The sequence below is a fragment of the Aureobasidium subglaciale genome (genome assembly GCF_000721755.1).
Source record: "Aureobasidium subglaciale EXF-2481 unplaced genomic scaffold scaffold_26, whole genome shotgun sequence".
Lineage (NCBI taxonomy): Eukaryota > Fungi > Ascomycota > Dothideomycetes > Dothideales > Saccotheciaceae > Aureobasidium > Aureobasidium subglaciale.
Window position 1 is genome coordinate 3603 of NW_013566969.1, and position 27953 is coordinate 31555.

At 50.9% G+C, this 27953-nt stretch overlaps 12 protein-coding genes across 12 annotated transcripts; 8 read left to right on the top strand and 4 right to left on the bottom strand.

The window, feature by feature from the left end:
- Positions 1 to 64: 64 nt before the first annotated feature.
- On the bottom strand, positions 65 to 6556 carry AUEXF2481DRAFT_101296 (uncharacterized protein; the record flags this gene model as incomplete). Its single annotated transcript, XM_013484840.1, has 6 exons — positions 65 to 359; positions 407 to 5660; positions 5709 to 6048; positions 6096 to 6153; positions 6199 to 6285; positions 6335 to 6556. 6 exons carry the CDS (start codon positions 6554 to 6556, stop codon positions 111 to 113), a joined length of 6210 nt encoding a protein of 2069 aa, XP_013340294.1. The 3' UTR covers positions 65 to 110.
- Positions 6557 to 7333: 777 nt separating this feature from the next.
- Positions 7334 to 8974, top strand: AUEXF2481DRAFT_101301 (uncharacterized protein). The gene is made up of 2 exons (XM_013484841.1): positions 7334 to 7721; positions 7773 to 8974. The coding sequence occupies exons 1-2, from the start codon at positions 7388 to 7390 to the stop codon at positions 8888 to 8890; spliced, it is 1452 nt and encodes a 483-aa protein (XP_013340295.1). The 5' UTR covers positions 7334 to 7387; the 3' UTR covers positions 8891 to 8974.
- Positions 8975 to 9227: 253 nt separating this feature from the next.
- Positions 9228 to 10244, bottom strand: AUEXF2481DRAFT_91817 (uncharacterized protein; the record flags this gene model as incomplete). The annotated part of the gene is made up of 3 exons (XM_013484842.1): positions 9228 to 9410; positions 9464 to 9847; positions 9896 to 10244. The coding sequence occupies 3 exons, from the start codon at positions 10242 to 10244 to the stop codon at positions 9301 to 9303; spliced, it is 843 nt and encodes a 280-aa protein (XP_013340296.1). The 3' UTR covers positions 9228 to 9300.
- Positions 10245 to 10731: 487 nt separating this feature from the next.
- On the top strand, positions 10732 to 11534 carry AUEXF2481DRAFT_43669 (uncharacterized protein). The gene is made up of 2 exons (XM_013484783.1): positions 10732 to 10787; positions 10837 to 11534. The coding sequence occupies exons 1-2, from the start codon at positions 10737 to 10739 to the stop codon at positions 11458 to 11460; spliced, it is 675 nt and encodes a 224-aa protein (XP_013340237.1). The 5' UTR covers positions 10732 to 10736; the 3' UTR covers positions 11461 to 11534.
- Positions 11535 to 12243: 709 nt separating this feature from the next.
- On the top strand, positions 12244 to 13957 carry AUEXF2481DRAFT_91819 (uncharacterized protein). Its single transcript, XM_013484843.1, has 5 exons — positions 12244 to 12486; positions 12538 to 12735; positions 12784 to 13533; positions 13589 to 13671; positions 13721 to 13957. The coding sequence occupies exons 1-5, from the start codon at positions 12275 to 12277 to the stop codon at positions 13801 to 13803; spliced, it is 1326 nt and encodes a 441-aa protein (XP_013340297.1). The 5' UTR covers positions 12244 to 12274; the 3' UTR covers positions 13804 to 13957.
- Positions 13958 to 13985: 28 nt separating this feature from the next.
- AUEXF2481DRAFT_43671 (uncharacterized protein) lies at positions 13986 to 15782 on the top strand (the record flags this gene model as incomplete). The annotated part of the gene is made up of 5 exons (XM_013484784.1): positions 13986 to 14221; positions 14275 to 14464; positions 14520 to 14594; positions 14653 to 15142; positions 15195 to 15782. Coding segments are annotated over 5 exons (1499 nt in total), but the record flags the coding sequence as incomplete, so codon positions are not given.
- A 185-nt stretch (positions 15783 to 15967) lies between these two features.
- Positions 15968 to 17712, bottom strand: AUEXF2481DRAFT_74497 (uncharacterized protein; the record flags this gene model as incomplete). The annotated part of the gene is made up of 4 exons (XM_013484834.1): positions 15968 to 16630; positions 16684 to 17101; positions 17149 to 17463; positions 17524 to 17712. 4 exons carry the CDS (start codon positions 17710 to 17712, stop codon positions 16041 to 16043), a joined length of 1512 nt encoding a protein of 503 aa, XP_013340288.1. The 3' UTR covers positions 15968 to 16040.
- An 857-nt stretch (positions 17713 to 18569) lies between these two features.
- On the top strand, positions 18570 to 20307 carry AUEXF2481DRAFT_701441 (uncharacterized protein; the record flags this gene model as incomplete). Its single annotated transcript, XM_013484844.1, has 5 exons — positions 18570 to 18632; positions 18680 to 19706; positions 19760 to 19839; positions 19889 to 20055; positions 20110 to 20307. The coding sequence occupies 5 exons, from the start codon at positions 18570 to 18572 to the stop codon at positions 20261 to 20263; spliced, it is 1491 nt and encodes a 496-aa protein (XP_013340298.1). The 3' UTR covers positions 20264 to 20307.
- A 396-nt stretch (positions 20308 to 20703) lies between these two features.
- On the top strand, positions 20704 to 22143 carry AUEXF2481DRAFT_101310 (uncharacterized protein). Its single transcript, XM_013484845.1, has 7 exons — positions 20704 to 20887; positions 20940 to 21021; positions 21074 to 21417; positions 21479 to 21685; positions 21745 to 21761; positions 21815 to 21883; positions 21931 to 22143. The coding sequence occupies exons 1-7, from the start codon at positions 20870 to 20872 to the stop codon at positions 21944 to 21946; spliced, it is 753 nt and encodes a 250-aa protein (XP_013340299.1). The 5' UTR covers positions 20704 to 20869; the 3' UTR covers positions 21947 to 22143.
- A 46-nt stretch (positions 22144 to 22189) lies between these two features.
- On the top strand, positions 22190 to 23298 carry AUEXF2481DRAFT_32714 (uncharacterized protein; the record flags this gene model as incomplete). Its single annotated transcript, XM_013484775.1, has 5 exons — positions 22190 to 22250; positions 22301 to 22536; positions 22567 to 22651; positions 22704 to 22923; positions 22986 to 23298. 5 exons carry the CDS (start codon positions 22190 to 22192, stop codon positions 23296 to 23298), a joined length of 915 nt encoding a protein of 304 aa, XP_013340229.1.
- A 442-nt stretch (positions 23299 to 23740) lies between these two features.
- Positions 23741 to 26031, top strand: AUEXF2481DRAFT_111791 (uncharacterized protein). Its single transcript, XM_013484846.1, has 4 exons — positions 23741 to 23813; positions 23873 to 24499; positions 24560 to 24873; positions 24928 to 26031. The coding sequence occupies exons 1-4, from the start codon at positions 23750 to 23752 to the stop codon at positions 25534 to 25536; spliced, it is 1614 nt and encodes a 537-aa protein (XP_013340300.1). The 5' UTR covers positions 23741 to 23749; the 3' UTR covers positions 25537 to 26031.
- AUEXF2481DRAFT_701448 (uncharacterized protein) lies at positions 25270 to 27900 on the bottom strand (the record flags this gene model as incomplete). Its single annotated transcript, XM_013484847.1, has 3 exons — positions 25270 to 25868; positions 25948 to 27257; positions 27308 to 27900. 3 exons carry the CDS (start codon positions 27898 to 27900, stop codon positions 25705 to 25707), a joined length of 2067 nt encoding a protein of 688 aa, XP_013340301.1. The 3' UTR covers positions 25270 to 25704.
- Between the last annotated feature and the right edge of the window lie 53 nt (positions 27901 to 27953).

A 27953-nucleotide genomic window follows, 5' to 3' on the forward strand; every position in this document is an offset into this window, starting at 1 on the left:
TAACCCTAACCCTAACCCTAACCCTAACCCTAACCCTAACCCTAACCCTAACCCTAACCCTAACCCTAACCCTAACCCTAACCCTAACCCTAAAAAACCCTAAAAAAACCCTAAACATCCTGCTCGATTCCAACGTCGCAGCTGAACACTTTGACGCGTGCACCTGCGCTCTCAAGCTGGGCGACAGCATCTCTAGCTTCTTGTCTCTTGAGACCGCTTCTGTTGGCGAAAATGATGTTTTTGGCACCGTGCGCAATCATCCATGAGGCAATAGCGCAGCCAATGCCACCGAGTCCGCCCACAAGCAGATACGAAGCATCGGAGCGAAGGAGAGTTAACGAGATAGCTCGTGGTACAGCCTAGTATCTGTTAGTGAGTTCTCGAGAATTGAGCATAGAAATCTTACCTTGACTGAAGGATTTCCATCAGAAGTCAGCACAAGTTTGCCAATGTGTCTTCCCTTCTGCATAACGCGCAGTGCACTTTCTGCCTGGTCGATAGGGTACACAGCAATGGGCTGCACAGGCTGAACAGCGTTGCTTCGGAAGAGATTCATCACCTGTTTCCACATCTCGCCGGTCTGCGCAGGGCGGGCTTTGGCGAGGTGAACAAAGTCAACGGCCGAGAAACTGACGTTGAGAGCAAATTTGCGCATGTCCAAGCGAGTGTCGAGCTCGAAATCTCTACGTCCGAGTTCGACAAAGCGGCCGAAAGGAGCGATACAGCTCCATGTTAGGCGCAGTGCGTCTCCAGCAACAGAGTTCATGATTACATCAACGCCCTTGTTTGCGGTTGCCCTCATGACGCGTTTGGCAAATGTGCCATCACGACTGTTGAAGATGTGATCATCTGGAATGTTGTAGGTGTCCATCAGGAATTGCTTCTTCTCTGCTGCACCGACAGTGGCGAACACCTCGGCGCCGATCATCTGGCACAGCATAATCAATGCCTGACCGAGTCCTCCAGATGCCGCATGGATCAGGATACTCTCACCCTTGCGCAGTCTAGCTGCCTCAAAGATCGAATGGTAGGCTGTGCAGAAAACGATGGGAATGGTTGCTGCGGTCTCGAACGACATATCATCGGGGATGATCTGTACGGCGCATGCTTGTTGGCGAAGACGGTTGCAGTAGGTACCTTGAGCATAGGTGACCACGCGGTCGCCGACGCTGTAACCCGCCACATTATTGCCCACAGCGGTAACCACACCACTGCACTCAAGACCGAGTGGCTCAGTCTTGACTTGGCCCATCGCCATCATGACATCCTTGAAGTTCATGCCCGAAGCGCGGACTTCGATCTCGACAGAATCACTCGACAATTTGCCTTCCATTCTGACATCGTCATTGAAATGCAAGGTGTCAAGTAAGCCAGGCGTTTTGATATCCATGATCAGGGATCTACCAGGCTGCCAGAAAGGCTGTGCATCGGGCACAGGTGCAATAGTGCGTGATGCAATGTGTCTGTTGCTCTTAACATCCTCAACAATGCGCGGTATCATCAATGAACCATCTCGCTTGACCAGTTCGACCTCAATAGACTTATTGTCGCTGTTATTGAGATTGAAGCTTTTGGTGACGACCTCGAAAATGGTGTCAAGGTCCGAATCTTGCTCTTCGTCGAGATCCAGCGTCACTGTCATGACACCAGCTGTCTCAGCTCTGACCACACGCGAGAGACCAGTGATCATATTGGCTCCAGGCGAAGTTGGGTTGATTGTGGCCCCACGAGTGATCCAAAGGGTGCCCAAACCACCGAGATACACGGTTTTGTATGCCTCGAATAGCTTCTCGTCAGGAGATGAGATGGGATCAGCGCTGTTGTCGAGCAAAACAATCGAGACCTTGTCTTTGACGTCCGCATCATGGAAAGAGTTGAGGTTGGTTTGCACTCCAATCGAGCTGAACTTCTTCTGAAGAGCTTCGACATCCACCAGACTGGATCCCTCGTCTACGATGATATTGAGTTCGGGAAGACTGACTTCAGGCGTTGACTCATCGATCGCAAGGATGACATCTTGATTTTGATACACGGTCATCTTGGTCTCTGCCAGCGAGGCGGTGACCGAGCGCGATGTATCCACGAAGACCAAGCTACCGCCCTTTCTAAGCAGCCCCGAGAGAATGGGTACCTTGCTCTCAATCTCAATGCCCTTCACGAGGATCAAATCGTAGAAGCCTTTCTCGAAACCTTGAGGCTCAAGCTCTTGATGAAGTGCAAGCGGCTTCGATCTCGCCAGACCAGCCCAACGATTGGCGTGCTCGTTCAGATACTCTTTAGAAGCAAAAGCGCTATCGTAACAAAGGAATCTGACCCCAGGACCTGAGCCAGATCCGAGTGTTTCGAGTAGCCTGACGGTCAGGGATGTTGACGGGTCGAGTTCAAGAATTCTCAGTTGTGGCTGCTTGTGAGCAAGAAGATCAACGTAGGACAGCAGACCGTCTTCGCTGCACAGATCATGAAGAGCCGAGCGCCCGAGGAAACCGACATCGGGTTGCCACTTGATATCAAAACAGATCGGCTTGGTCGTCTCGTGCGAGCCTCCCATGTCGTCTTGGCCCAGTTCAGTACAAATCAAGCCGTCGATTTCGATCACTGGTGAGCCTGTATCGGTGACGAGAAGGGATGTTGTGTGCTGTCTGACATCTGATGTTTTGCTCTGAGCATAAACGTCAAATTTGCGACCAGCAGTACGCTGAATCGAGGCAGACACACTGAGGTGCTCGATGAAGGTGGGGATCGCCGCAGTCAGACCGTCATCCGAAACTGCAAGGAAGAGCGGGTGCAGACAACTGTCTAGCGTGGATGGATGAACGACAAAAGGATACTCGAACTTGGCAGGCATTGTTTGCGCAGTGTCAGCAAGGATAATGGTGCCAGTCGAAGCCCCAGGACCGGATCGAACATCAATCAGATTTGCAAAGGTAGGACCATACTCGAGACCAACGTCTCTGAGCTGCTCGTAGAAACTTTCCACATCGACCTTTGACTCGCTCATGGACGAGATGAGTGATGCTTTGCTCTGGTAATCAGCTTGAGTTTCCGCGATGACAGTCTCACCATCGACCTCGCTGATCTTGCCAGGCTTTTCTGTCGAGATCAGACCGCGGCAGTGTTCAGTCCAGACATCGGTACTGCTGACAGAGAAGATGCAGAACTCTTGCCATACATTCGAAGTTGCTTTGGCGCTCTCATTGTAAGGCCGCAGTGTGATCATTGTCTCCATCTCTGGACCTTCCTCTGGGACTAGCAGAGCAGCACCAATCACAACGTTGCGAAGAGAGAATGCTTCGACGTGAACATCAGAGTCACTGGCTGATTGGGCTGCTGCTTCGATCGCCATTGCGATGAATCCGGCGGCAGGGTAGACCATATTGCCCTGGACTTTATGGTCTCTGATCCAAGGATTCTCACTTGCTCTCAGGACATTACGCCACCTGGGCTCGATGGAGTTTGAGTTAATATCACGAACACCGAGCAGGTCTGTCCTTGGATGCTTTCTGTTCTTGTAGCTGTTGGAGATGCGAGACTCGGTCCATAGAAGATTGGCGTGATTCCAGGCGTACGGTGGAAGATCGACGAGCACTTTGCTAGCCTTTCTGCCTACGGCTCCTCTGATGGCAGAGAAGTCGATGTTGTAACCGTGTTCGAACAGTTGACAAACCAAGCTAAAGACAGAGTCTTCCGCATCTATCCCTCTGAGCAATGCGGAGAAATACGGTGGCTTGGCTTTGTCCATGACCGGATTTGCTTTGACAATCTGCTTGATTGGTCCGGCGAGCGCGGAATGAGGACCAATCTCGACCGTGATATCGACTGCAGTGGGTGCTGTACGTCTACGTCTCTCCCTGAGCGCTTTCTTGTCAAGATAAAGTGCTTTGATCGAGTCAGCGAATTTCACTTGGCCGACCATGTTGGCAACCCAATAGTCCGCGTGTAACTCGTTTGTAGTGAGACGTTCACCGGTGACCGATGAGTAGAACACAACATCGGATGCAAGCTTGGGTTTGATGTCCTGTATGGCGGCTTTATACTGGTCGGCAACCAGCTGCATATGGTGCGAGTGATAGGCGACCTCGACAGCGAGTTTTCTTGCAAATATACCCTTGGCTTCGAGGGTGGCGTGAAGCTCATTCACTGCGACTGTATCTCCAGAGATTGTGATGCTTGAAGGGCTGTTCACACAAGCAATCACTGCCTTGCCTGATTCGAGCTCTGCAAGGTATGGAGTGGCGTCATTAGGCGTGAGTCCCACAGCCATCATAGAACCAGGTACAACACTGATATCCTTGATCTCGGAAGCTACAACACCACGGTGGTAGGCCAGTGTAAGTGCATCCTCAAGACTGAGGGCCCCAGCAGCATAGCCCGAAGCAATCTCTCCCGAAGAGTGACCAGTCACAGAAGAAGGCCTGATGCCCCAAGCGGCAAGTACGTCCACGATGGCGACCTGAATTGCAGTGCACAAAGGCTGACTGAACGCCGCAAGATTGACACGACTTGTCTTTGCGTCCAAGCTCAGTTCTGTGATCAAAGACCACTTAGCACCGATCTCTTGGAGGTACACGTCTGCCTGTGTGATGGTGTTGCGAAAGATGGGGTTTGACTTCAGGAGCTCACGACCCATTGCGTGCCACTGGGCACCTTGACCGGTGAAGACAAAGCCAAGAAGAGGAGTCTTACCCGACTTGGTGAACTTCAAATCCTTAGCGGTCAACTTGACCGTGAGATCATCGATGGAGTCTGCGATGAAAGCTCGCCGCCATGCAAATCTCGACCTTCTCTCGTTGAGAGTGTACGAGAGATCTGTCAGGTAGTCGTTAGACTTGGTCGAGCTTCGTAGATGACTTGCCAGTTTGTCCGCGTATGCTACACCGGCTTTTTCGTCGAAAGCAGAGAGAACGAAGACATTCTTTCTGACTTGTACGGGTTCGTCGGGAGTCAGAGGCTCTTCGAGAGTCACAGGCTCTTCATCAACGATGGTTGTTCTCCAAGAGCCAGTAAGTCGTCTGGAGGTCAAGTAGCCTTCAGCTTCGTCCAGGATGGCATGTGCGTTTGTTCCACCATAGCCGAAACTGTTGATCGATGCTCTGCGAACCTGGCTACACTCCCAAAACTGAGGCTCTGTGAGAACCTTCAGTTTCCAGTCCTCTAGAGGAATGCGAGGGTTCGCCTTCTCGAAGTTGCGATTAGGTAAATAAGTCTTGCTCTCGAGCATCATGATCAACTTGACTAACCCAGCCAAGCCGCTAGCACCCTCAAGATGGCCCATGTTAGACTTGATGGAGCCAATCACGAGTGGCTCGTCAGCAGGTCTACCAGGACAGAAAACGCTTGACAATGCTGCAGTCTCGAGGGGATCTCCAGCAGGGGTTCCAGTACCATGCGCTTCAACGTAGGTGGTGTTCACAGGATCCAAGCCGGCTTTCGCATAAACGCTTCGGATCAGAGCCTCCTGGGCATCACGATTGGGAATTGTGATACCATTGGTCTTGCCATCCTGGTTACAGCCTGTATTGCGGATGACGGCTCTAATGGTATCACCATCTCTCAGGGCGTCGTCCAGGGACTTCAAGATGATACACACTGCACCTTCTCCTCGAGCATAGCCGTTGGCACGATGGTCGAATGAGTAACAACGACCATCTGGGGAGAGGAATCTGAGGAATCATCAGTCATGTCAGGGAGTATGGTCAGAATTGACCCACCTCATGGCACTCATGCCAATCATAATCTCGTGACTAAGTAGCACGTTTGAGCCGCCAACAATCGAAATCTTCGATTCACCTGTTCTGATAGTCTGACATCCAAGATGCAATGCCACAAGACTAGCCGAGCAAGCTGTGTCAACAGAGACACTAGGACCTCGACAATCGTAATAGTAAGAGAGACGATTGGACAAGAAAGCGAGCGAAGGTCCAGCTCCAGTAGGTTGATACGTTGGAAGATTCTCAGTGTCTCGGAGTTGCATTTCCGAAAAGTCTCGACAGAAAGATCCGACGAAACAAGATGCATCGCTGCCGACAAGTTTATTCATGGGAATGCCAGCTAACACATCATCAGCCATGTTTTGACGCAGATTGGAGGCTGCTTACCATTCTCCAAGGCCTCGTATGAGGTTTCCAGTAGTAGGCGCTGCTGTGGATCCATGACCTGACATGGTTAGACGGCACTTTATGTAGGGTAGAGTTGTCTTACTCCAACTTCAGAACTTGTCATTCCAAAGAATGGTGCGTCGAAGTGACCCGGCGAGTCCTTGAGAAAGTGACCGCCAACAATGTTTGACTTTCGTGGGCATCAGCAATCGAACCGACAATAGCGTATGGCGACTTACCGTTCCATTACGATTTGCGTCGGGATGGTAGAATGCCTTGTTGTTGTAACGATCTTTGGGAATGGGTTGCCAAGCTTCGCGAGCTTTCTTGACCATCTCGAAGAGGCTTTCGGGATTGGTGGCATCGCCAGCACAACGACAACCAATGCCAATGACAGCGATTGGCATTGTCGCATCGAACGCGGCAGGAGAACTGCTGTCTTCCGTGATCTTGGAAATCATATTGTATAGTAGGTCGTGAAAAGTTCAGCTTGGTTTATAAAAGGCGAGACCAAGACCGGGAACCCTCGTGCGACCTTATATGTTAGTATACGCCATGAGGGTGTGGACTGTTATGGCCAGCGGAGGCCATTGACTCTGCTGAGGGTGTTGGTATCACCCGCCAGCGCTGTCCAGTATCGTATAATGCCACAATCACATGCGGGCTAAACGCAAGACCGCGATCGCATCGAAGGCAGGATATTGATAGCGACGATGCAAGAGGATGGAGGGACTTTCGCTCGCACAGGTAAATGATGCGACTTGCATGCAAGGCGCATATACTTCAATAGTGAATCCTTCCGGCCAGCTGCATGTCATATAAAACGGAGCGATGGATGATTGTTGAGAGAGCATTCGTGTCGTCGGATCCTGCTGGCACAATAGTGCATTGTTGAGAGAGCATTCGTGTCGTCGAATCCTGCTGGCACAATAGTGCATTGTTGAAGACTGCGAGGGCCGAGCGCGCCAACCATGTGTTGGCAAGCGGGCGCGAAGGTACAGCCAAGCGCGCATAAGCTCGAATTGCGCCGCGAAGCTTTTGACCAAGCATTTAAAATCTAGAAGTCTAAAACCAGGCCGCTCACCTGCATGAGGCAGCTGTATGAGCGCCGTTGAGCTCGGCCACTTCAGGGCGGGGGATTGCCCTCGCCGCTTTCGGCCCGGACTTGCGCCAGCAGCAGCAGCAGCAACAGCCCCCGCCCAGACCGACCCAGTCCGTCTCCCCTTGGATCATCATCTGCTATCCCTCGCTTTCGCCGCAAACGAGCTCAATCGCTTGCAGTCATCCCCATCATGGCCAACGAACAACCCCACTACGATCAGGTCTTGGTCGATATCACTGATTATGTTCATGACTTCAAGGTCGAGACTAGTAGTTGCTGGTCAGCAGCCCGTATGGCTCTGATGGACGCTGTTGGTTGTGCCATCGAGAGCCTGCATAAGAACGCGGCCTGCAAGAACATCATCAACGCCGTCCTACTCGACAGTTCGGACATCAATGGAATGCGTTTGCCCGGAACAGATCTCAGGCTGAACCCCATGAACGGCGCTTTTGCACTGGGCACTCTGATCAGATTCTCGGACCACAACGACTCTCTGGGAGGCGCAGAATCCGGACATCCCTCAGGTAGCTACAGACATGGCAAGCTTACTTGTGTTCTGTACTCATATCTCGCAGATAGTCTTGGAGCTATATTGGCAGTCGCAGACTGGATAGACAGAAACGAGCGTCTTGTGACAATCCAAGATCTCCTGGAAGCCATGGTCAAAGCTTACGAAATTCAAGGATGCTTCCAAACAGAAAACGCCTTCCATGCCCACGGTATGGACCATGTCATCTTGGTGAAGGTCGCATCGACAGCTACTGCCTGCTGGCTACTCCGCTTGACCAAGAAGCAGACCATGGACGCTCTTTCTCATGCCTGGATGGACAGTGCCCCCTTACGCACATACCGCTCTTCTCCCAACACCATCTCACGGAAGGGATGGGCGGCAGGCGATGCTTGTATGCGGGCGGTCATGTTTGCAATGTTGTGTCGCTCAGGGGTTGAAGGCGCACCATCGGCTCTGACTGCTCCTCGTTGGGGATTCTACGATAGTGTTTGGCAAAGCGCATCATTCTCGTTACCCAGGCCTTATGCATCATGGGTGATCCAAAACGTGTTTTTCAAAACAATGCCGGCTGAAGGTCATGGCATTTCTGCTGTAGAGGCAGCGATCCAGCTGAGCCATGAATTCCGCTGTCATGATGGAGATCGATGGAAGGACATCGACAAAATTCGAATTCGCTCGACTGCTGCGACTCTTCGAATCATCAGCAAAGCAGGCCCTCTTCACAGTCCGGCTGACAGAGACCATTGTATCCAATTTCTCGTTGCCGTCGCTCTTCTCAAAGGCAGTGCTCCAGAGATCTCTGACTACGCAGATGACGGACCCTGGGCCAACGATCCGAAGGTGGATGACCTAAGGAACCGTATGGTAGTCGTCGAAGAAGAGTCCTTTACTCGAGATTATCTTGACTTGGATCGACGTACAGCTACCAACGCTGTCCAGATCTACTTCAATGACGGTACCGCTACAGAGGACATCATTGTAGAGCACCCGGTCGGGCACAGCAAGAACCCACAAACTCGACCTGCGGTGCAGCGCAAGTTCAAAGACAACCTTGAACACACGTATTCGAAGGACGAGGTCTTATCCATAATCTCCATGATAGAGAACGAACACCTGCCAGTGCACGTTTTGACCGATCTATTGGCGCGAAGATCCAGTAGTGGGGTGCTGAGCAGACTCTGAGGGTTACGCGAAGCCACACAAGTAGCAACAAAGCTCACATAGCCCAGTATATAAACATTTGTACTCGAAGATTGAATCACAGTCATAGTTTAATTGTTGATCGTTGTCAATGTCGCTTCTAGGTGAAAACAATTGTTGTGAGATCGATATCACCACCGGATATGACATAACCCAACCTGCAAAAATAATGGTAGGGTCATGCCCTCGATACAACGACCAGTAGATGTGTAGGGTATCTTCCACTCTCGCTCGTAACAGAATTAATCAAGGCTTACCAGCGTAACTTTTCGTTGACTGTGGCAAGATTGGGGATGTTAATCCTTGGGAAATCTGACTGGTGAGAGAGACTATATGATTGAGGAAAATGTTATGCTGTATCTAGTAGGACATAGTCGCGACATACGTTTCAACTACAGCTTGGAGAATACAGGCTTCTCCCTACGCAAAGACGACATCACCGCCGTTCCCACATCCTGCGACTGCACATATGCAGCATTCCACACTTTGGTATAGCGGAGACCTGCAATGTTGGAGTCAGTAGAGATTCAGGTCCGCAGGCGGTGATTTACTTGCTGTTTGTGACCGAATTTTCTCTACTATGGTTAAGCAATTCTTTGGTTCCTTGCACAGCAACAGGACTCTTGGCTGCCCAGAGCTTTGCCATACAGAATGCCAATTCAAGGGCGGCAGGTTTATCCGCAGCAACAAGACTAATTAGTCCCTCTCTAAGTGCCTCATCGGCACCGAAATTCCTTGCGCTGTAGCAGATATCTTTGATCCAGGTTGAGCTTCCGATGATCTTTGGCAATCGATTCAGGACCCCGATGTCAGCAGCCAGACCAATGTCGACTTCCTTGACTGCCAGAGTGACATCCGAAGTACAGATTCTCACGTCGCAAGAGGTTGCAATGTCTAGAGCGAACCCGATGGAAAGGCCATGTAAGACGCAGATCACAGCTTCGCAATCGTCAGTAAATCTCTGTTCCGGCGAACATGCCAACTCACGTTTTTCACATCTTTCAATCGCTCCAACACAGCGTTGAAGTTCATCTACGTCTCTTCGAATGCGATTTGCTTTTCGTCCAGGATCAAGACCAGCATCTTCTCTGAGAATACCGGTCGTGGTGGCCTCGTGTACATCCAGACCGGCAGAGAAACCGCGGTCTCCCATACCGGACATCACGACGACTCTGACATCCGGATCATATGAGAGACGTTGGTACACAGCTTCCAGCTCGAGCCACATGGCACGAGTAAAGGTGTTTAGACGATCTGCGCGGTTGATCTCGACGTGAACCACATATTCAGCGATGTTCGAGAGCTTGAAGAACTTGAAATCTGGTGTGGTAGACATGATGTTGTCAGAGTGTTATTCTGGACACAGTGGATGAAGTAATAAGAAAGAGCGATGGTCGGGGTATTCACAAACGTTTGGATCGGAGCTGACTACCAGATCACTACGGTCGCTTAGACCATGCCAGATTGCGAGCACGTGTTTGCTGCACGATACCAGACATTGTACTAGTCCGGATCCGGAGCTTCGGAGGGCAAGTTTTGACGCACGTAGACATCAGAAGCAATCGCGAGAGGATCCTCTTCGATCTACCTTGGTGGTCGCGATCGATTGCATACATCACAAATCGATACTCAACAGATTCTTTGTTCTTCCCCTTCAGATTACGATTATCGTCTGCAATCTGACAATGGTTGAGATCGATAACTCTGGGAGGAGTGTGCTGGATTTCAGCTGTCGGATCTTTTTTTTGCCATGTACATATATCCATTATCCGGCGTAGTTCTCACAACATCCATCTTTCCTCATTTGACTTTTCGACTGCTACAGAACATGCATTCTACACGCTACCTCTGTCTTCACGGCGCTGGAACAAATGCTGACGTATGTAAATCGTGTCTCGGCTGTTGGGATATTTACTTAAGACTACCAGATTCTCCGTGCTCAGATGGGCACCGTATTGAGAGAAGTGTCGAAGGAAGGCAAAATTGAATTCGTCTTTCTCCAAGGCGAGATCCCTTCTGAACCTCATCCTGCCATCGCAGACGTGTACGAGGGCCCTTTCTTCAACTGGTTCCCCTGGCCGCCCAAGCTTGGCCAAGAGCGCTACAAGCAAACTCTCCAGGACGCCTACGATCTCATCTATGAGTTTGTCAACGAAGAGGGTCCTTTCGATGGCATCATTGGCTTCTCTCAAGGCGCCACTCTGGCGTATATGTCGTTGCTGAATCATGCCAAACTCAATCCTTACGATGTGCCTCTTTTCAGCCGCGCCATCTTCATCTGTGGAATGCCTCCGTTTAGGTTGACAGACGACTCGGAGATATTGCTGGAGACAGATATACAGACGCTCGACATACCCGCCGTCCATGTGATGGGCGCGCAAGACGAGGTTCTGGATCTCTCCATGGCGCTGGCAGAATTGACCAATCCTGCCCTCTCGCTCAACATCGTTCACACGAAGGGGCACGACATCCCAAAGTCAAAAGATTTTACTTCGCAATTGGTCAAGGGAATGGAACAGCTGGACAGAGCGGCTAATGCATTAAGCATGTGATTTGTTGACAAGATGGCTGGGAAACACGCAGTGTAAACCGCTTATCATAGACCAATTAACTTATTGTTTTTGAGACCTGCATCTGTTTCAGTCCTGCATCAATAGACCGGGAAAGGTTGAGAAGCGTGATTTTGCTGCGAAGGAGTCGAGATCCTGAGCAGCTGTAGCAAGCGACGTTGACATGGCCAATGGGCGCGCATCCAATTCAGGGCAACTCACGGCGAACGTGGCTCGCATAAAACCCGCCGATACACTTGTATCACGGCTGTATTGTCCCGCGGGCGATGCGCCAATGGCGAGCGTTCCACAATCAGGGTCTTACCATGACTGGCAGGTGCGAATCGATGTCCCACCGAATACACGATTAAACCGGCCGGCAGTGTTGAGTGCAGATTGCGCGTTTCCGGACACTAATCCCTTACAATCGCCGGGACCGGGCATGCACGAGCTTAAGATACCCGACGGACCCTGCACGCCGCTAATCGACCGGTAAGAGGCAGCGTTCCGCGCCGGGAATCTTGTTCCCAGCTAAGCTTTTCAAACAGATGCATTGGTGGCTTTTGCGTTGAGCTTAGTTCTCACTCAATACTGAATCCTTCACGACTTACATGCAGCTAGCTGTGAGATCGTGCATGACCGCGATGAAGCTTCTCGATGCGGGCAATGGACTGAGCGACTGAGAGCGATCGGGGAAATCTGCTCGTAGCCATTGCGCAAGTCTCTGATCACATGTCGCGTATCGGAACCGATAAAGTAATAAAGTCTTGTCCTACGCCTGGGGAAAACACAGGCACTTCACCAGTCTCCAGCAATCATGTCCAACGGTACTTTACTTGTCACGGATTCCAGAACCAATGCCACCATCGAAATTCCAATCACAAACAATGCTGTCAAGGCCACAGACTTTAAGGTCTTGAAAGCACCAAAGACGGGTGCCGTGCTGCCTGGTCAAGCAGGCGCAGGCCTCCGCCTCTACGACCCCGGTCTTAACAATACCGCTGTCGTCGAGTCCAAGATCTGTTTCTCGTGAGTAGAAAGACGTCCCTTGAGCGAAACACATGACTGACATGATCACAGAGACGGCATTCGCGGCATCGTTCAGTATAGAGGCCAGCCAATTGAACGTCTACGCGATTGTGAGTACGAGGACTTGATTCACCTGTTCGTCTGGGGTAGCGTGCCGGCCCCTGACCAGCAAGCCACACTGAAGCGCCAACTTAACGCGCACATGCTTAATATACCCCCAGAGGTCATCAGTGTAATTCAGTCATTCCCGTGAGTGCCTTTTATAATCTTTGCCCCGATATGATCTAATGTCAACAGGTCGGATTCAACACCCTTCCCCATGATTATGGCTGGTCTGTCCACGTACCTTGGATGCGACACATCAGCCATTCCAACCTACGTTGGTGGTAACATCTACCACGGCGACTTGGAGGCCACGGACAAAGCGATTCTGCGAACTCTCGCTGCCTATGCAGTATGCTCTGGTCTCGCTGTAAGCCATCGTACCGGCAAGGAATTCTGCATGCCGCGCGCAGACTTTGGCTTCCTCGAAAACCTGTTGCTCATGGCCGGAATCGTGGATACAAAGACCGGTCTCCCCGATCCAAAGCATGTCAACGCTGTGCAGAGGACTTGGGTTCTCAGCGCCGAGCATGGCCCGACAAACTCGACTTCTGCTCTGTTGCTCACCGCGTCCAGTCTCTCTGATCCAATCTCGTGTTTGATCAGTGCTGTCTCCACAGCGTACGGTCCGCTGCACTTTGGCGCGACTGAAGTGGCTTATCGCGATTTCGAAGCTGTCGGTGAGCCGGCCAATGTGCCCAATCTGATTGCCAGCGTCAAGGCTGGAGATCGAAGACTCTATGGCTATGGTCATCGTGTATACAAGACGGTCGACCCCAGGGTTCTTTTTGCAAAACAAGTTCTGGAGGACCTGAATTCTGACGACAACCCTCTTCTTCAGGTCGCTTACGAGATCGATAGGGTAGCGGCGACAGACGACTACTTCATTTCTCGTCAACTCAATGCAAATGCTGATCTGTACGGTGTATGCATATACATTGCTCTGTAAGTCGTTATCTTTTGACATGCTACTGAGATTCCCTCTAATCGTCAATCGCAGGGAGTACCCACCAGAGATCGTCCCAGTCATGATGTTCGCATCCAGAACGGCTGGACTGATGGCCCACTTCCGCGAAGCGATGAGTAAGTCAGATCTGACAGTATCAGAATTCCAGAAACTGACTCTTCACAGCACGAAGAAACCAGATTTGGAGACCTCAGCAGATCTACGTGGGAGATTATTATCCGGAGGAGGCCGCGCAACCTCGCCTGTAGACGAGCAAGTTAGGCGGCGATGGCGGGAATGTGAATATAGCCGTAGAATCTCCATAGTCTCAAGTCACGATATTTAGTATGCATCTTGGAGTTGTTGAGACCCAACGATAAAGTCTGTAGATATAAGAAGCCTGCCCGACCCTCGAGATTTGGTCCCATCGTTCTTTCCATCACTCAACAAACAATGCATACGGAAACGGAAGATTCACATGGGGCTACTGCCCAGCTTTGCGAATGGATCGATCGCGTTCAATACTCCGATATTCCGCCAGAAGTCCTGGACAGAGCAAAATATATCATCCTCGATGGCATTGCGTGTGCTCTTGTCGGTGCTCACCTGCCCTGGTCCGAAACCGCGGCCTGCATCATCAAGGACATGGAGGCTGCAGGACCTTGTCAAGTGTTTGGACATGAGATGGTACGATGCCCCTAGCCAACATTTGAAAGTTTCCTTGCACTAATTTAATGCAGAGACTCGGCCCGCTGGCTGCAGCTATCTTAAACAGTACGTTCATACAGGGCTTCGAACTGGATGATTATCATAGCGAGGCTCCTCTTCATTCAAACGCAATTATTTTGCCTGCTGTCCTTGCAGCTGCCGAGTTGATGAAGTCGAAAGCAAAGACCGTCTCGGGCTTGTCACTTTTGCTCGCAACAATTGGTAAGAGAGACCCCATCGTTGGCTTTCTGCTTGCTTCAGCTCATCCTCCACATAGTCGGATATGAGGTCGGCCCCCGCGTTGGGCTCAGTCTGCACGGCACACATATGCTGAGTCGAGGATGGCATTCTGGTGAGCAACAAACTTTGTACCTTGACACCTCTGCAGCAGATGTTGATGCAAGGTCCAGGAGCTGTCTTCGGACCATCTGCATCCGCCGCCGCAGTCGGCAAACTCCTCGACTTGAACGCCACCGCTCTCGAAGACGCTCTAGGAACTGCCTGCACGCAAGCCTGTGGCCTGATGTCCGCGCAATACGGGAGCATGGCCAAAAGAATGCAGCATGGATTTGCGTCTCGAAATGGTTTGTTTGCCGCACTGCTTGCCCAAGACGGATACACGGGTATTCACTCTGTCTTTGAGCAACCGTATGGGGGCTACTTGCAGGCGTTTAGTGCGGGATCGACGAGGGATCCGCCGTATTTGGTTGATGAGTTGACGAAGCTGTTGGGTCAGAGGTGGCATACGCAGAGTATCAATGTCAAGCCTTATGCGTCGATGGCAGCTACGCATGGTGTTATTGACAGCATTGCTGCGCTGCAAAGCCAGTATCCTGAGCGGTTCCATGACTTGAACAAGATCGACCGTATCCTTTTGGAGATTTCAGAGCCAGCTTACAAGTAAGACTTAGCAACCACACGGAGAATTGTCTCATCTAATGAGCGTTCACAGACATGCATGGTGGGAGCCTAAACGCCCCTTTACCGCCACAGCCGCCCAGATGCACGCCGCCTACGTCGCGGCAGTTCAAACTCACGATAAACAAGTCCTACCAGCTCAATTCGCAACCGACATGCTCAACCGCGATGCCATCTGGACACTCATAGACAAAACTCACTGTCTACACATCAAAGACTTTGATGCTCCTGATCACCCTTGGAGACAGCGAGTCACCATCACTTTCTCGGATGGAGTTCAAATGTCGCAATTGACGGTCAAGCCAAAGGGCGTTGATCCTGCATTGACTAATGAGGAGATTGTGGATAAGTGGCGATCGATGGCACGGGGGGTTATGCCGGCGAGTAAGATTCAGGAGATTGAGTCTTTGGTGCTGGGGATGGATGGGCTAGATGATGTGACTACGTTGACCAAGGCGCTTAACTTTACGGTCAAGAATCCTCTGGATTTGGGTAATGAGGCAGAGTCTAGGACTGGACGGCAGGTGATGGCTAATTTGTGAGCTTTGAATCGTGCACGCAGCGGTGTGAGAAGTCATATCTTGGCATTGACTTCTCTATGTTCTATGATTTTACATACTGGATTTACGACTTTTCAATGCTCATTGTATTCTCAACTCATTCACCTCTTATCTCCTGAATCGAAGATAAAACGCTAGGAAATACCGACTTCGTCCTCCGTCGTCAAACCATCCCTGCGATCAAACATGGACGACTGGAAAAGAGGCACTCAGTCACAAAAGCATGGCATATCTTGAGGTTGATACTTTGATTTGAACATTGAAACATACATGTACAGAGATATTCTATCATTCCGCTCTCCCAGCATTTTGCTCAACGGCTAATCCGTCGTCGCTGCGTAAGGACTCTTCGCTCTGAGTGCCTCGCCTTTGTACCAAAGCAAAATCGGGAACGGTACCCCCAGAGCAATGGCTATGAAAGCAAGCAAACTCGTACCCCACCCATAACCCAGAGCGGCATAAAGCTGTTTGACAAGCAGAGGGAAAACAAAAGCAAGAATACATCGCCCAAGCGCGACTGCAGCCATAGCAGATGCAGCATACGTCGTATACGCATCCACCAGGTAAGTCTGAATGCACTGAAACCCAAAGATACCACCGCAAGAGTAGATCAAAACGCCAATATTAGGCACAATCCAGTGTGTGTGTGCTTGAGCACTCCAGCCATACCAAAACAAGCCAATGGGTACGAGAAGACTACCTGCAAACATGAGCGGCAGTCGAAACTCGGGTCGGCCAACTCCGTTGTTTTTCTGCTTGAGGTTGCGGTAGATGCGATCGTTGAAGAGGGCGGAAATCTGGGCTCCGATGATGGGGCCGAGGCCGAGAGAGATGTAGTTTAAGCCAGAGATGCCGCGGGATTCGTGGTATTCCTCAACCCAGAGGTCTGAGAAGTGCCCTAGCACGAGGTCTATGGCTTGTGTTAGCAATGACAACAGTGATGACCGCGATGATGATGCTTACAGTATAGACCATACAGATATGCCATGTAGAGACCGAGACACTGTACGATGGGCTGAGTGCCGATAAGGATGAACGGGCGCGAGAGACCTCTTTTCAGTGCGGTCGGAAGAGTCAGGTTCGCGCGCTCTTGAACAGTCTGATAGCGGTCATCGCCAGTCTCCTTGCGCAATTTGGCTGCCTTGCGACGGAGAAGACATGGAGCGAACGTCTCCTTCAGGTACTTGAGAGCAGCAAGCTGGATGAAGACATCAACGATAGAGGGGGCCCAAAGTGTCCATCTCCAAGTCGTACACTGAGCAATCCAAGCACCTGCGATCGGTCCTACGGCGGGACCAATCAATGGCCCTAGAGAGTAGATTGAGAGAGCTGCGCCACGTTCTTCGGCGAGCCATACGTCGCCGAGCACGCCTCCACCGACCTGTTCTTGTTAGCTTTGTCTTGTCTGGAACAAGATGTGAGACATACCGCGAGAGGGGCACTACCGCCAAGTCCAGACAGGAAGCGGAACGCAATCAGCTCACCGGTATTCCTGCTGAATCCGGCCACCGTATTGAAGATGAGATAGAAAAGGTTGGCGAGCTGCAGCAGCCTCGATCGGCCGTAGATCTCGGACAGTGGGCTCAGAAACAGAGGACCGAACGCGTAGCCGAGCACAAAAACACTGTAGCTGATCTGGCTGACTGCAAAATTTGTGATTCCAAAGCTTTCCGAGATCTTTTGGGTAGCAGGAGCGACGATGGAAGATGACACGGGCGAGATGAAGGTGAAGGACGCCACAGCCTATGGATTCCAAACATGTCAGCGGTGCGCGAAGATATGTTTGCACGGGAATATGCTCACAAAAGTCGCAGCCCATTTTTGTTGCCTTGTCCAGTTTTTGGGATTTTCTGGGTCGTCGGTACCATTCCATGTGACCAGGAAGGGATCCTTCTCAGGGTCTTTTGCATTATTACGGCTCGACTCGCTGCCGGATGGAGACAGTCCTGATAGTCGGCCTTCTTCAGCGGCCTTGGCGTTGTCGCTTGTCATGGTGGCTTCAAGACTCGATGCAGTGATTATGGGCCGGCCTGAGAAAGATAATAGACAATGAGTAGGTGTGAACAGAGATTACGCTGAGAATAGACAACGAATATATGGAAGGAAGCCAAGGTCTGACGTACATCACATTCCTGGGGGGCGCCCTGCTCTCACGGTCTTCTTAGACGAGAGCGGGACCGGGCCTGTACCGGCGAGACAAGCGGGCTCTCCTGATTGGTCCGCCTCCTTCATCCCTATGCTACCCATGGGTCCATTGTGTTCGTGCATCGACGAAGTCGCAGTGCAATGTTCGATCCAAACACCGAGTCATTCGATGCGTACCAATGCTGGGGATTCCGACAGACGTAGAATACAGTGAAGGTCGGTGGTCAATCATGATGATGCACGTCGACCATGAACGCCCTTCAACACAACATTAGCAGTCTTGCACGACGGTGGGACGACCGTGAAATTGTCGTTTGGGTGAAAATTACTCCTTCGAAATGACACTCTCGTGCTTGGCTCTCTGGGCGCGCCGGTGTGAGCACGTTCCAGGTACCTCGACCATGGAGATCGATACTTTTGTGAGTCTGGTGAGGAAGCTGGAGGTTTGAATGTTCGCTGCGTTTCCTACCATCGAGCGATCGTGGGACCTCATCGAGAAAGCCGGACATGGATGAGGCCGGTCCGCATGTTAATTGTTATTTCTGCAACTCTCTTTGGAGACTGAATGTCCTGCGGTGTTCAATGGCCGGGAAGACAGCCCATGTGTTGGAGTAGTTATTTAGGTCTTCTTGTTCAAGTTTTTGGAGTAGTCAGACCTTCTAAATCCTCTCCAAGTTTTGCATCAATACGGAAGCTACGTCGCGATGAGCTCTCCAATCTTCTTCGTCGATTATAGCTTGGTAATATGGCCGGTCATCATCTACTCCGTGAGTACCAGTGTCTTCCATCCACCGTCGTATCTAATCCCCACCAGGGCTATGTGGTCAGCCAAGTGATCTATCGTGCATTCGTGCACCCTCTTTCCAACTATCAAGGCCCATTCTTGTACGCTGTCTCTTATGTTCCTTACTATCTCGATATGTGGCTTGGACGCATGCACACCGTAGCGAAAGACCTCCACGATACGTACGGCGATGTGGTCAGGATCAGTCCTACCCAGCTCTCGTACAACACCGCTGGCGCCTGGAAGGACATCTATGGCCACAGACCAGGAAAAGCTCAACTTGAAAAAGACCCAAGTTTCTACTTCAAGCAGAAAGAAGGTCCTTCGATCTTCATCTCGGATGATGCTGACCATAGCCGCATGAGGCGTCTTGTATCTTATGCATTCTCCACACAGGCTCTCCTTGAACAGGAGCCGCTGATCATGAAGTATGTTAATCTTCTCATCAGCCAGTTATGGTCAGAGGTCAGAGGTCCCAGCCATGGCACCTTGGACATCGTCAAATGGTTCAACTGTACCACTTTTGATATCATCGGCGATCTAGCCTTTGGAGAGCCCTTTGATGCAATCCAGAATGGAGAGTACCATCCCTGGATCACCAATATCTTCAAGGCTGTTCAGGCAACTCAGATGATCAGAATCACCAACGCCTTCCCCATTGTCAAACTGCCCCTGAAGTTCAAGGCCAAGAAACAGCAAGGCTCGGGTGATGCGAGAGCGGAACACCAGAGATATAGTGCGGAGCTCGTTGCTAGACGCATGGCAACTGAGACGAGCAGAAAAGACTTCATGTCCTATATCTTGCGGTATAACGATGACAAAGGCATGAGCGTAGCTGAGATCAACCAGACTGCCAAAGTGCTAGTTCTGGCTGGTTCTGAAACTACAGCGACGCTGTTATCAGGCGCGATCTATCATCTTCTCAAGAACCCGCTAACCTTGGAAAAGCTTGTCGATGAAGTTCGGAGCTCTTACGAAAGTGAACATCACATCAACCTTGTCTCGTCTGCAAAACTGCACTATCTACAGGCTGTGCTTGACGAGGCCCTGCGGCTCTGTTCGTTTATCACTCACTTCTGCTTCAAGCTCTCCTCGCTGACTCTTGCCTAGATCCTCCAGTGCCTGGCACAATGCCCCGTCGTACTGGTTCAGAAGACGAGTTCATTCTCGGACGTCACGTACCCGCAAGAGTGAGTGATCATGATATGACTGCCAGGACCTTGCTGAAGCTTCCTACAGACTTCGGTCGGCGTCAGCCAATGGGCCGCCAACCGCTCTGCCTCCAACTTTGTCGACCCCGATTTGTTCATCCCAGAGCGCTGGCTGGGCGATATCAGGTATCAGAATGATCAAAGAGCAGCCGTTCAGCCTTTCTCCGTCGGCCCACGCAATTGCCTCGGTAAGAAGTAAGTGCTGCGACGCCTATAACACCATACCCTGTCGCTGACATGTCAAAACAGTTTGGCTTACTCTGAGATGAGAACGATCATGTCTAAGATACTGTGGAACTTTGATCTCGAGCTTTGCACGGAAAGCAGTTTTTGGATGAAGCAGAAGGTGTTCTTCATGTGGGACAAGCCCAAGCTGATGGTCAAGCTCAAGCCACGGATGTAATGGTTTAGAGAGGAACGAGCAGATTAGCTTGGGCCAAGGGAGAGTTGAGTCTATGTTTTCATATAATGAGTTAGTATATAGTTTAAGGAAAAGAGTCTTGTTTGAGCGACTAAAAAACACACTTCTTTCGAAAAGAGCCATGAAAGAGCGATGGAGATGCAGCAACGATTTTGTAACGATCGTTGTAGCGCGTCTCTTTGTGCATCCTCACATCTCGGAACTACCAAGATTGAGAATCGTGTGCATACCTTGTATGCCGCCTTGTAAGCCTCGTGAACTCCCTTTGGAGAGAGATGTACTGTGTCTGGCGCACGTCATAGACAACCGAAGCGGACTGTCAAGCACTGACAAGCTTTGCCAAGCCAACCAGCCGCGAACCGATCTGTACTTACTCAACAAGCAAAACAAGGCCCCCTACCCGCCGGAACCGGCCAAAATGAGCGTCACAGGCTTGGATAGCCGGACTGCCCGCACAACATCACTGATGACGCTGTTATTGTCGCACCCAAGCTTTTGTCATGCATATAAAACAAGCATTTGGCGCTCCTTCAGCTGGATCTATCATCAGTACAGCCTCAAATTCAAGTTAATCTCCATCATTCCACCATGTCTCAACACAGCAAGGTTTGTGTACCTACTCCTCTGGGCTCCGCATAACCGTACTGAATGCGTCCAGGCATGCTGCACTATTGCTCCAAAGGCTTCTCCAGAGTACGAGAGCAAGGGCGAATTCGTTGGATACGATGGCTTCAAAACATGTCAGTCGCGATTGAAATGTGGAAAAGATCTACTACTGACACAATACAACAGACAAAACAGGACCTTCGACAGCCAAAAAGGCCATTCTGGTCGTCTACGACATCTTCGGCTTCAGCCCTCAATCCTTGCAAGGCAGTGATTTGCTCGCCTACGGCAACGACAAAGAGCAGTACCAAGTCTTCGTTCCTGACTTTCTGCTTGGCCAATATGCAGACCACACCTGGTTCCCCCCAGACACTGCCGAGAAGGGCCAGGCCATGGGTGCTTTCTTCCAGGGTCCTGCAAACCCTGTGACTACTGTCCAGAAGATACCAGGTCTGGTGAAAACTATCAGTGAGAGCAGTTCGGGTTCAATTGAATCTTGGGCGATATTGGGCAAATGCTGGGGTGGCAAGGTAATTCGCAACTTACGCCGGCCAAGCTATGACTTTGGATTCCTGTTGACTTCTTTGATAGATTGTGTCGTTCTCTTGCGGTGACGACACGCCTTTCAAGGCTGCTGCTGAAGTTCACCCTTCAATGATCGATCCCAACGACGCTCCTGGTATCAAGATCCCCATTGCAATCCTGGCATCGGGCGACGAGAATGCAGATGATGTGAAGAACTTTGTCGATGCTCTCAAGGTGCCTCACTATTCGGAGACGTTCGCCGACCAGGTCCATGTAAGTCATTCTGTCGGGCTCCAAAGTGATATTTGAATTTTTACTAATCATTTTAACAGGGTTGGATGGCTGCCCGGTATGTGAACTCTTGATCGAACCACAGAAATCTCTTACTGACACTCAGAATAGCGGCGACCTTGTGAACGAGCGTTCAAGAGAGGAATATGAGCGTGGATACGCCACCCTGCTCAAGTTCTTGTAAGTGAATCAGTTCTGGGTTCAACATGGATGACTGACTTTCCCAGCGCCGAGCATTTCTGAGCGGGCAAGACGAGCCCACATCCTCAGTGCCGGTGACGGCACATCTCAATGCCGGTGGAGAATGCGGGTACCTTGACCGGCCAGGAGATGATTTTGGTAGACCCGGCCGCCCTGCATATAGGCAGATATACATCACGTGAAGATAGCATCACTAAATCCTAAGACTGGCAGAATATATAAGACATCATATTGCCCCGACTCCCAGTGCCATCCCCTTCCTCAAGCCTCACCTCTGTGATAAAAATGTCTGACCTCAGATCGTCGTTGAATGGCAAGATTGCTCTCGTTACCGGCGGAGGCTCAGGTATGTGACGTGTTATTTCTAACACAACCGAAGCTAACCCACGATCACAGGCATCGGCTTGGGCTTCGTACGAATGGCAATCGAAGCAGGTGCAAGAGTGGTAGTAGCTGACTTGCGTCTTTCCGAAGCACTTGCAGCAACAATCGGAGCTTCAAACGAACAGGCAAAGTTTGTCCATACCGATGTTAGAAAGCGCGGTGATCTCGAAACCGCCATTGGCTTCTCGCTGCAAATCTTTGGCGATGTTCCGGATATCTATGTTGCCAATGCTGGAGTTTTTGAACCTGTGAGTGACCGCCAAGCACGAATATACCAGAGCGCGAAAGCTAACGAGTCTCCAAAGCAATGGTCAAACTTTTGGCTAGATACAGAAGGAGACTCGTACGCAACAGCCGAGATCAGTGAGCAAGACAGCCGCAACCGTCGTCAACTTGACTTCTAACCTCGCCGCAGACTTTACACACCCTCTCAAACTGACAAGACTTGCCACTCGCGCTTTGCTCGGTGCGAAGAAGCCAGGAGTTGTCGTGCTTGTCTCCTCAACAGTAGGACTTTCTTGGAGTTACCCTGCCGCCCTTTACTGTGCCACCAAGCACGCTTTGATCGGTTTCACTCGCAGTATGGCTCCTGCCGAGAGCTTGAATGGAGTCAAAGTCGTTTGCCTGTGTCCAGGGTAAGTATCAAATTTGGTAATCCCTATCAACTCCTGCATATCTGACCGTGTTCTCCGCGCAGAATCGTAGACACGCCACTTTGGCAGACTCGGGAAGGCCTATCCGAACAATTCTCAGTCAGCGATAAAGTGTCCATCACACCAGAAGACGTGGCTGCGGCGATGGTCGATTTGATCGTCAATGAGAAATACAAAGGAGGGACGGTGTTGAAGGTCGATAGAAGCGGAGTCAAGGTAATCGAGTTCAGCGGAAAGACAAGGGATTTGAAAGATGAGGATCTTGTAAAGGTGAAGGATCGGAGCTTTGCACCTGTGCAAGATTTGCTTGCGGCCGAGATTGGGAGACCTTGGGGTGGAGTTTCGGATCGTCTGTAATTCATCTGCAAGCTAGTCATATCAATTGTTCAAGACACATGCGATTGGAGATACAATTTCTAGTGTCATCTAGGCATCGACTGTTGCAAGAATCTGCGGCGATCCATCATGTCGCCGGTCACCGTTGTCTACTGCATGCACATGCCGGAGTATGGATGAGCTTCGCCGGTAACGGTCGCGTGCAGCACCGGCGAGTCGAACCTGCTCCCGTCCAACAGAAGAACGGGCAAAGATCTGGCGATCTCCCTCGCATCTGAGCCGAGCTGGGCGGCGGATTCGGAAACCATCTTGCGACGCCTTGTAGTCACGCTTCTTCAGGCTGGGACTATATGTATATGTACGTATAAATTCAGTTGGTAACTCAGAATGTTGTACCAACACACAACGCGCGGCACCATCTCTTTGAGCAGATCTGCTCTCAATCATGAGTGGCCTTTCAAATGCTATCGACATGCCAGATGTCGACCTTTGGGATTTCCTCTTCGAGCAGCCGAAAGAATTCTCCGAAGACAAGAGTATCGCCATAACCATGCATCCCCCAGAATCCAACCGTAAGACTAACCCCGGAAAACAGAAATCTACATCGACTACACCACCTCGGCAGCCTACAGCTACAAAGATGTCAAACAGCAGGCAACCAAGTTAGGCTCCCTCGTCTCCTCCAAATGGTCTTGGCAAAAAGGCGATGTCCTAGCAATCTTCGCCTCCAATTCCATCGAAATTCCCTCCGTCATCTGGGGAACACACTACTGTGGCGGCACAGTTGCACCCATGAATCCAGCCTATACAGTCGAGGAACTCACAAGACAGCTTCTACTCAGCAAGACAAAAGCTATTTGTACGCAAAAGAAATTTTTGCCTACTGTTAGAGAGGCTGCGCTTGAAGCTGGTGTTAGTCAAGCGATGATTTTCTTAATTGGGCCTGAGGAGTGTCCTGGAACTGACTCTTTGCATCATATATTGAAGTTGGATGTGGCGATTGTGCCTCGCTCGCCGGTGTCTAGTCCAGAGCAGGATTTGGCGTTCTTGGTGTTTTCGAGTGGGACTACTGGGTTGCCTAAAGCAGTCAAATTGACGCATCGGAACGTCGTGGCGAATATACTGCTACTGAAAGCCGCTGAGACTGAGATTAGCCATGCTGGTGGGCCTCAAGGACAGGGCGATCGACTGTTGGCTCTACTTCCCTTTTTCCACATCCTGGGTGAGTCACAGATTCATCTCAGCTTTGACATCTCTCACTAAACCTGAATTTTTGTAATAGGTCTGATGGCGGTCGTTCATTCATCGATCTACAATGGCCTCCAAGTCGTCGTCATGGACCAATTCAAACTCGACACTTTCTGCCAAGCAGTACAGGACTATAAGATTACATATATCCACGTCGTCCCACCGATTGTACTGCAGCTTGCAAAGTCATCAATCGCAGATCGCTATGATCTGTCCAGTATACGTATGCTGGTCTCGGCTGCGGCACCGCTGTCCGCTGAACTGGTGCATGAGCTCTGGAGAAGGCGCTCTATCAAGGTGATTCAGGGATACGGGCTCTCAGAGACTTGTGCTGGTACTCATATGCAGGTAAAAATTCCAATGGACATCTAAAATAACAAGAAAGATACTGATTACAAGTAGGCATGGCAAGACTGGCAAACAAGCATCGGAACAGTCGGCAAACTCTTCCCCACCCTCCAAGCACGAGTCGTTTCCGCCGACGGCCACGACGTCTCTCCCGGCGAGCAAGGCGAGCTCTGGCTCAAAGGCCCCACCATCTTCCCCGGCTATCTCAACGACCCAGATTCCACAGCCCAATGCTTCAGTCCCGATGGTTTCTTCAAGTCCGGCGATATTGGCGCCGAAGATGCAAACGGCAATTTCAGAATCACAGATCGCATCAAGGAATTGATCAAGTACAAAGGCTTTCAAGTTGCGCCCGCAGAGCTTGAGGGTATTTTACTGGGTCATCCGTTGGTAGCTGATGTTTGTGTGATTGGTGTTGATAATGAGGAACAGGCTACTCAAGTCCCGATGGCTTGTGTTGTTCTGCAGCAAGGTGCTTCTGCGGATAAGCAGTGTTCGGACGCAATCAAGCAGTGGTTCGATGCCAAGGTGTCGAATGCGAAGAGACTGAGGGGTGGCTTTATTGTGGTGGATGAGATTCCGAAGTCTACTGCTGGCAAGGTACTGCGTCGTGTGATGAAGGAGCGGGTTTTGGCAAGTAGAAAGCTCAGAGCGAAGCTCTAGGTGGTCAGAATGGATGAAACGATACCGTCATTCCGTCAAAGATTGAGCCTTGGGTTTGGTCATCGCACCGATCATCAAGAGAATACTTTGAGCAAATGTGTAACGCATGAAACAGAGGAATCTATCGAGAAAATGTCTTCGGTGTTGCACTTTCCGCGAATGCTGGGTCTATGACGTGTACGTCATTTCTCCGTACCAGTCAAAGTCACCGAATATATCATCATCAAACAGACTAAGCAAGTACTCATCCCCATTGGACATGGGCACAATATTCCCAGTCGTGAACGGCGCTGTCAAGTTCGCAGACGTGTCGCGAAAAGCGGTATTCGAAGCTGTATGATGGGTCAGCAAAGTCTGAAGACTTGCACGTTTCTGACCCGACTAGAGATTGAGAAAAAGGACCAAACTCACACTGAGCTTCCGACGGCTGACCAATAGACGGCCCCTGGCCCGGACCTGATAGACCAACCGCAGAGAACGTATCGACGATATCGTGCCACTTGGACGCCGCGTCTATGACGAGGCCGGCACTCAGCCTGCCCAGGTATGCAATAGGCGCATCCACTGAACCGTCTGGACGTCTGTAGGCTCGTGGGTTCCTCCAAAGATCGTCGAGCATCATAGCCGTCTTGAACAAAGAATCGTTCTCGTTGCTCGACAAAGATCTTGCTAAGAGCTTACAACTGTTGATACAGCTTTCAGCGTCTGCGACCCATACATTGTTAGGATAGATTTTGGCAATCCTAAGGATAGTGAAAGTGCAAACCAGGAAGGTATCGACTACGTGATTAGGGGGACTCGGCGGAAAGGTTGCAAGCTGTACAAGTCTCTTTATAAGGTCGAGAACTGTGCGAGCAGTCGAGAGTAGAAGCTGAACAGGCTCATCCATGTCATCTGTCGCCCCTGGCGACCGAACGAAGAGGCTAAAGACTAGGATGTTGAGTCTAGCAGACTGAACATGCAGATTTTCGGTGATTGTCAGAGCGGAAAACTCAGTGCTTTGCTGTGTAAGCTGTGATGCGCGTCTCGTCAATGTCCCAACCTCCAGATCCCGTAGTCGAGTATCAAAAACACGGACGATGATGGCAACGGCATTGGCGTGGGCGTCAGACATGTTGCCAATGAGACCATTGTCTGACACAGCCGTGCAACATTGAACAACAATATCCTGACATTGCAGCTGCAGTTCAAGGCTTTTGTCGGATGTCTCGGTGTGGTAGCCGCCAACTGCGCCAATCATACGCCCTGGGAGATGACCTTTGGCGATCGATATTGATTGATAAGCATGCACACATCTTGCCCACAGGTATTTTCGAATCCCGATCTCCGCGTCCGTAAGGCGTGCCGGCTTGCCTTCAATAAGGTAGAATTCATGGCTGGCTTGAGGCCGGTGAAAGCCGGCTTGCCTGACTTTATGAATGAGGAGGCCGGCCAGAGGATACATGTGATCAAGTACGTTTGAGAAGCGCGGAAACGGCCAGGTCAGAAGAAGCAGTGAAGCTTGGATGCCGTAAATGGGATTGGAGGGACTTAATGGCCACAAGAAGGCCAGGTCGACGACTGGTTGTGCGAGCAAACTGAACAGGTGAAGGTGATGCCGGGATTTACGACAGGCCACTGAGACGATGGCCCAGAATAAGAATGGCGATTGAGCATGGTAAGTATTGGGGTCTGTGTTTGATTCCAAGATTGGGAGAGCAGCAGCGTATGCTTGGAAGTATCTGCAAGGGGTTAGTCGGTAGTAAGTCGAGCATGGCACCACGGACAATACATTGCAAAGAGATCATCAATCTCCCACCCCGTCAATGACACGCTCGATAAGGTCTGAGGCATAGTGGTCGTCGTTGCTGGATACGAGTTGGTTCTAGAAACGACACATAGGCTGCCCGACTCATGGCTACTCGACGTCTCGGTACGCACGACAGGGCGGAACTGATGATTGGACTCAGGTATAAAGTGGTCACCAGTACGCAGGGGTGGATCGCATTGACCGGCCGACATGATCGAGGCGAAGGCTTCATCATTCGGCCGAAACGACGAAGAAGAGGACGCTGGAGCACAGATGGGCGGAAGAGGCAGCTGCTCGTGGGGCTGATCGCCAGTGAGGGGTACATTGTAGTCCTCATGACCCCTTAGTTCCAAGCGCAGTGCTTCTGCTTCCTGTTCCAATTCCGACAGCTTTCTATGCTTGTGTTGGCGCTTGAAACAGTTGGACACAGCACAGGGCAGGTTGAACTTGCGACAACGAGAGCATGGCTGGCCCGGGAGAGGGCCGGCGTCGCAGCGCGCCTTCTGCTGTCTACACTCGGTACAAGCTACACGTCTGGGGCGCCGAGCTGGTACGCCTTGGGGAGCAAGACTCATGCTTAGGAGGTCGCAAGGACCGAGGACTGGGACGATCGATGGAGGAAGGAGCT

Bases quoted from the DNA above. Each gene is read 5' to 3' on its own strand.
- AUEXF2481DRAFT_101301 (XM_013484841.1), top strand. From the start codon at position 7,388: ATGGCCAACGAACAACCCCACTACGATCAGGTCTTGGTCGATATCACT. The intron at 7,722-7,772 runs GTAGCTACAGAC...CATATCTCGCAG, and splicing joins AGAATCCGGACATCCCTCAG to ATAGTCTTGGAGCTATATTG.
- AUEXF2481DRAFT_43669 (XM_013484783.1), top strand. From the start codon at position 10,737: ATGCATTCTACACGCTACCTCTGTCTTCACGGCGCTGGAACAAATGCT. The intron at 10,788-10,836 runs GTATGTAAATCG...TAAGACTACCAG, and splicing joins GCGCTGGAACAAATGCTGAC to ATTCTCCGTGCTCAGATGGG.
- AUEXF2481DRAFT_91819 (XM_013484843.1), top strand. From the start codon at position 12,275: ATGTCCAACGGTACTTTACTTGTCACGGATTCCAGAACCAATGCCACC. The intron at 12,487-12,537 runs GTGAGTAGAAAG...ACATGATCACAG, and splicing joins GAGTCCAAGATCTGTTTCTC to AGACGGCATTCGCGGCATCG. The intron at 12,736-12,783 runs GTGAGTGCCTTT...TAATGTCAACAG, and splicing joins AGTGTAATTCAGTCATTCCC to GTCGGATTCAACACCCTTCC.
- AUEXF2481DRAFT_101310 (XM_013484845.1), top strand. The intron at 21,022-21,073 runs GTCAGTCGCGAT...ACAATACAACAG, and splicing joins ATACGATGGCTTCAAAACAT to ACAAAACAGGACCTTCGACA. The intron at 21,418-21,478 runs GTAATTCGCAAC...CTTCTTTGATAG, and splicing joins GCAAATGCTGGGGTGGCAAG to ATTGTGTCGTTCTCTTGCGG.
- AUEXF2481DRAFT_111791 (XM_013484846.1), top strand. From the start codon at position 23,750: ATGCCAGATGTCGACCTTTGGGATTTCCTCTTCGAGCAGCCGAAAGAA. The intron at 23,814-23,872 runs GTATCGCCATAA...CCCGGAAAACAG, and splicing joins AGAATTCTCCGAAGACAAGA to AAATCTACATCGACTACACC. The intron at 24,874-24,927 runs GTAAAAATTCCA...GATTACAAGTAG, and splicing joins GTGCTGGTACTCATATGCAG to GCATGGCAAGACTGGCAAAC.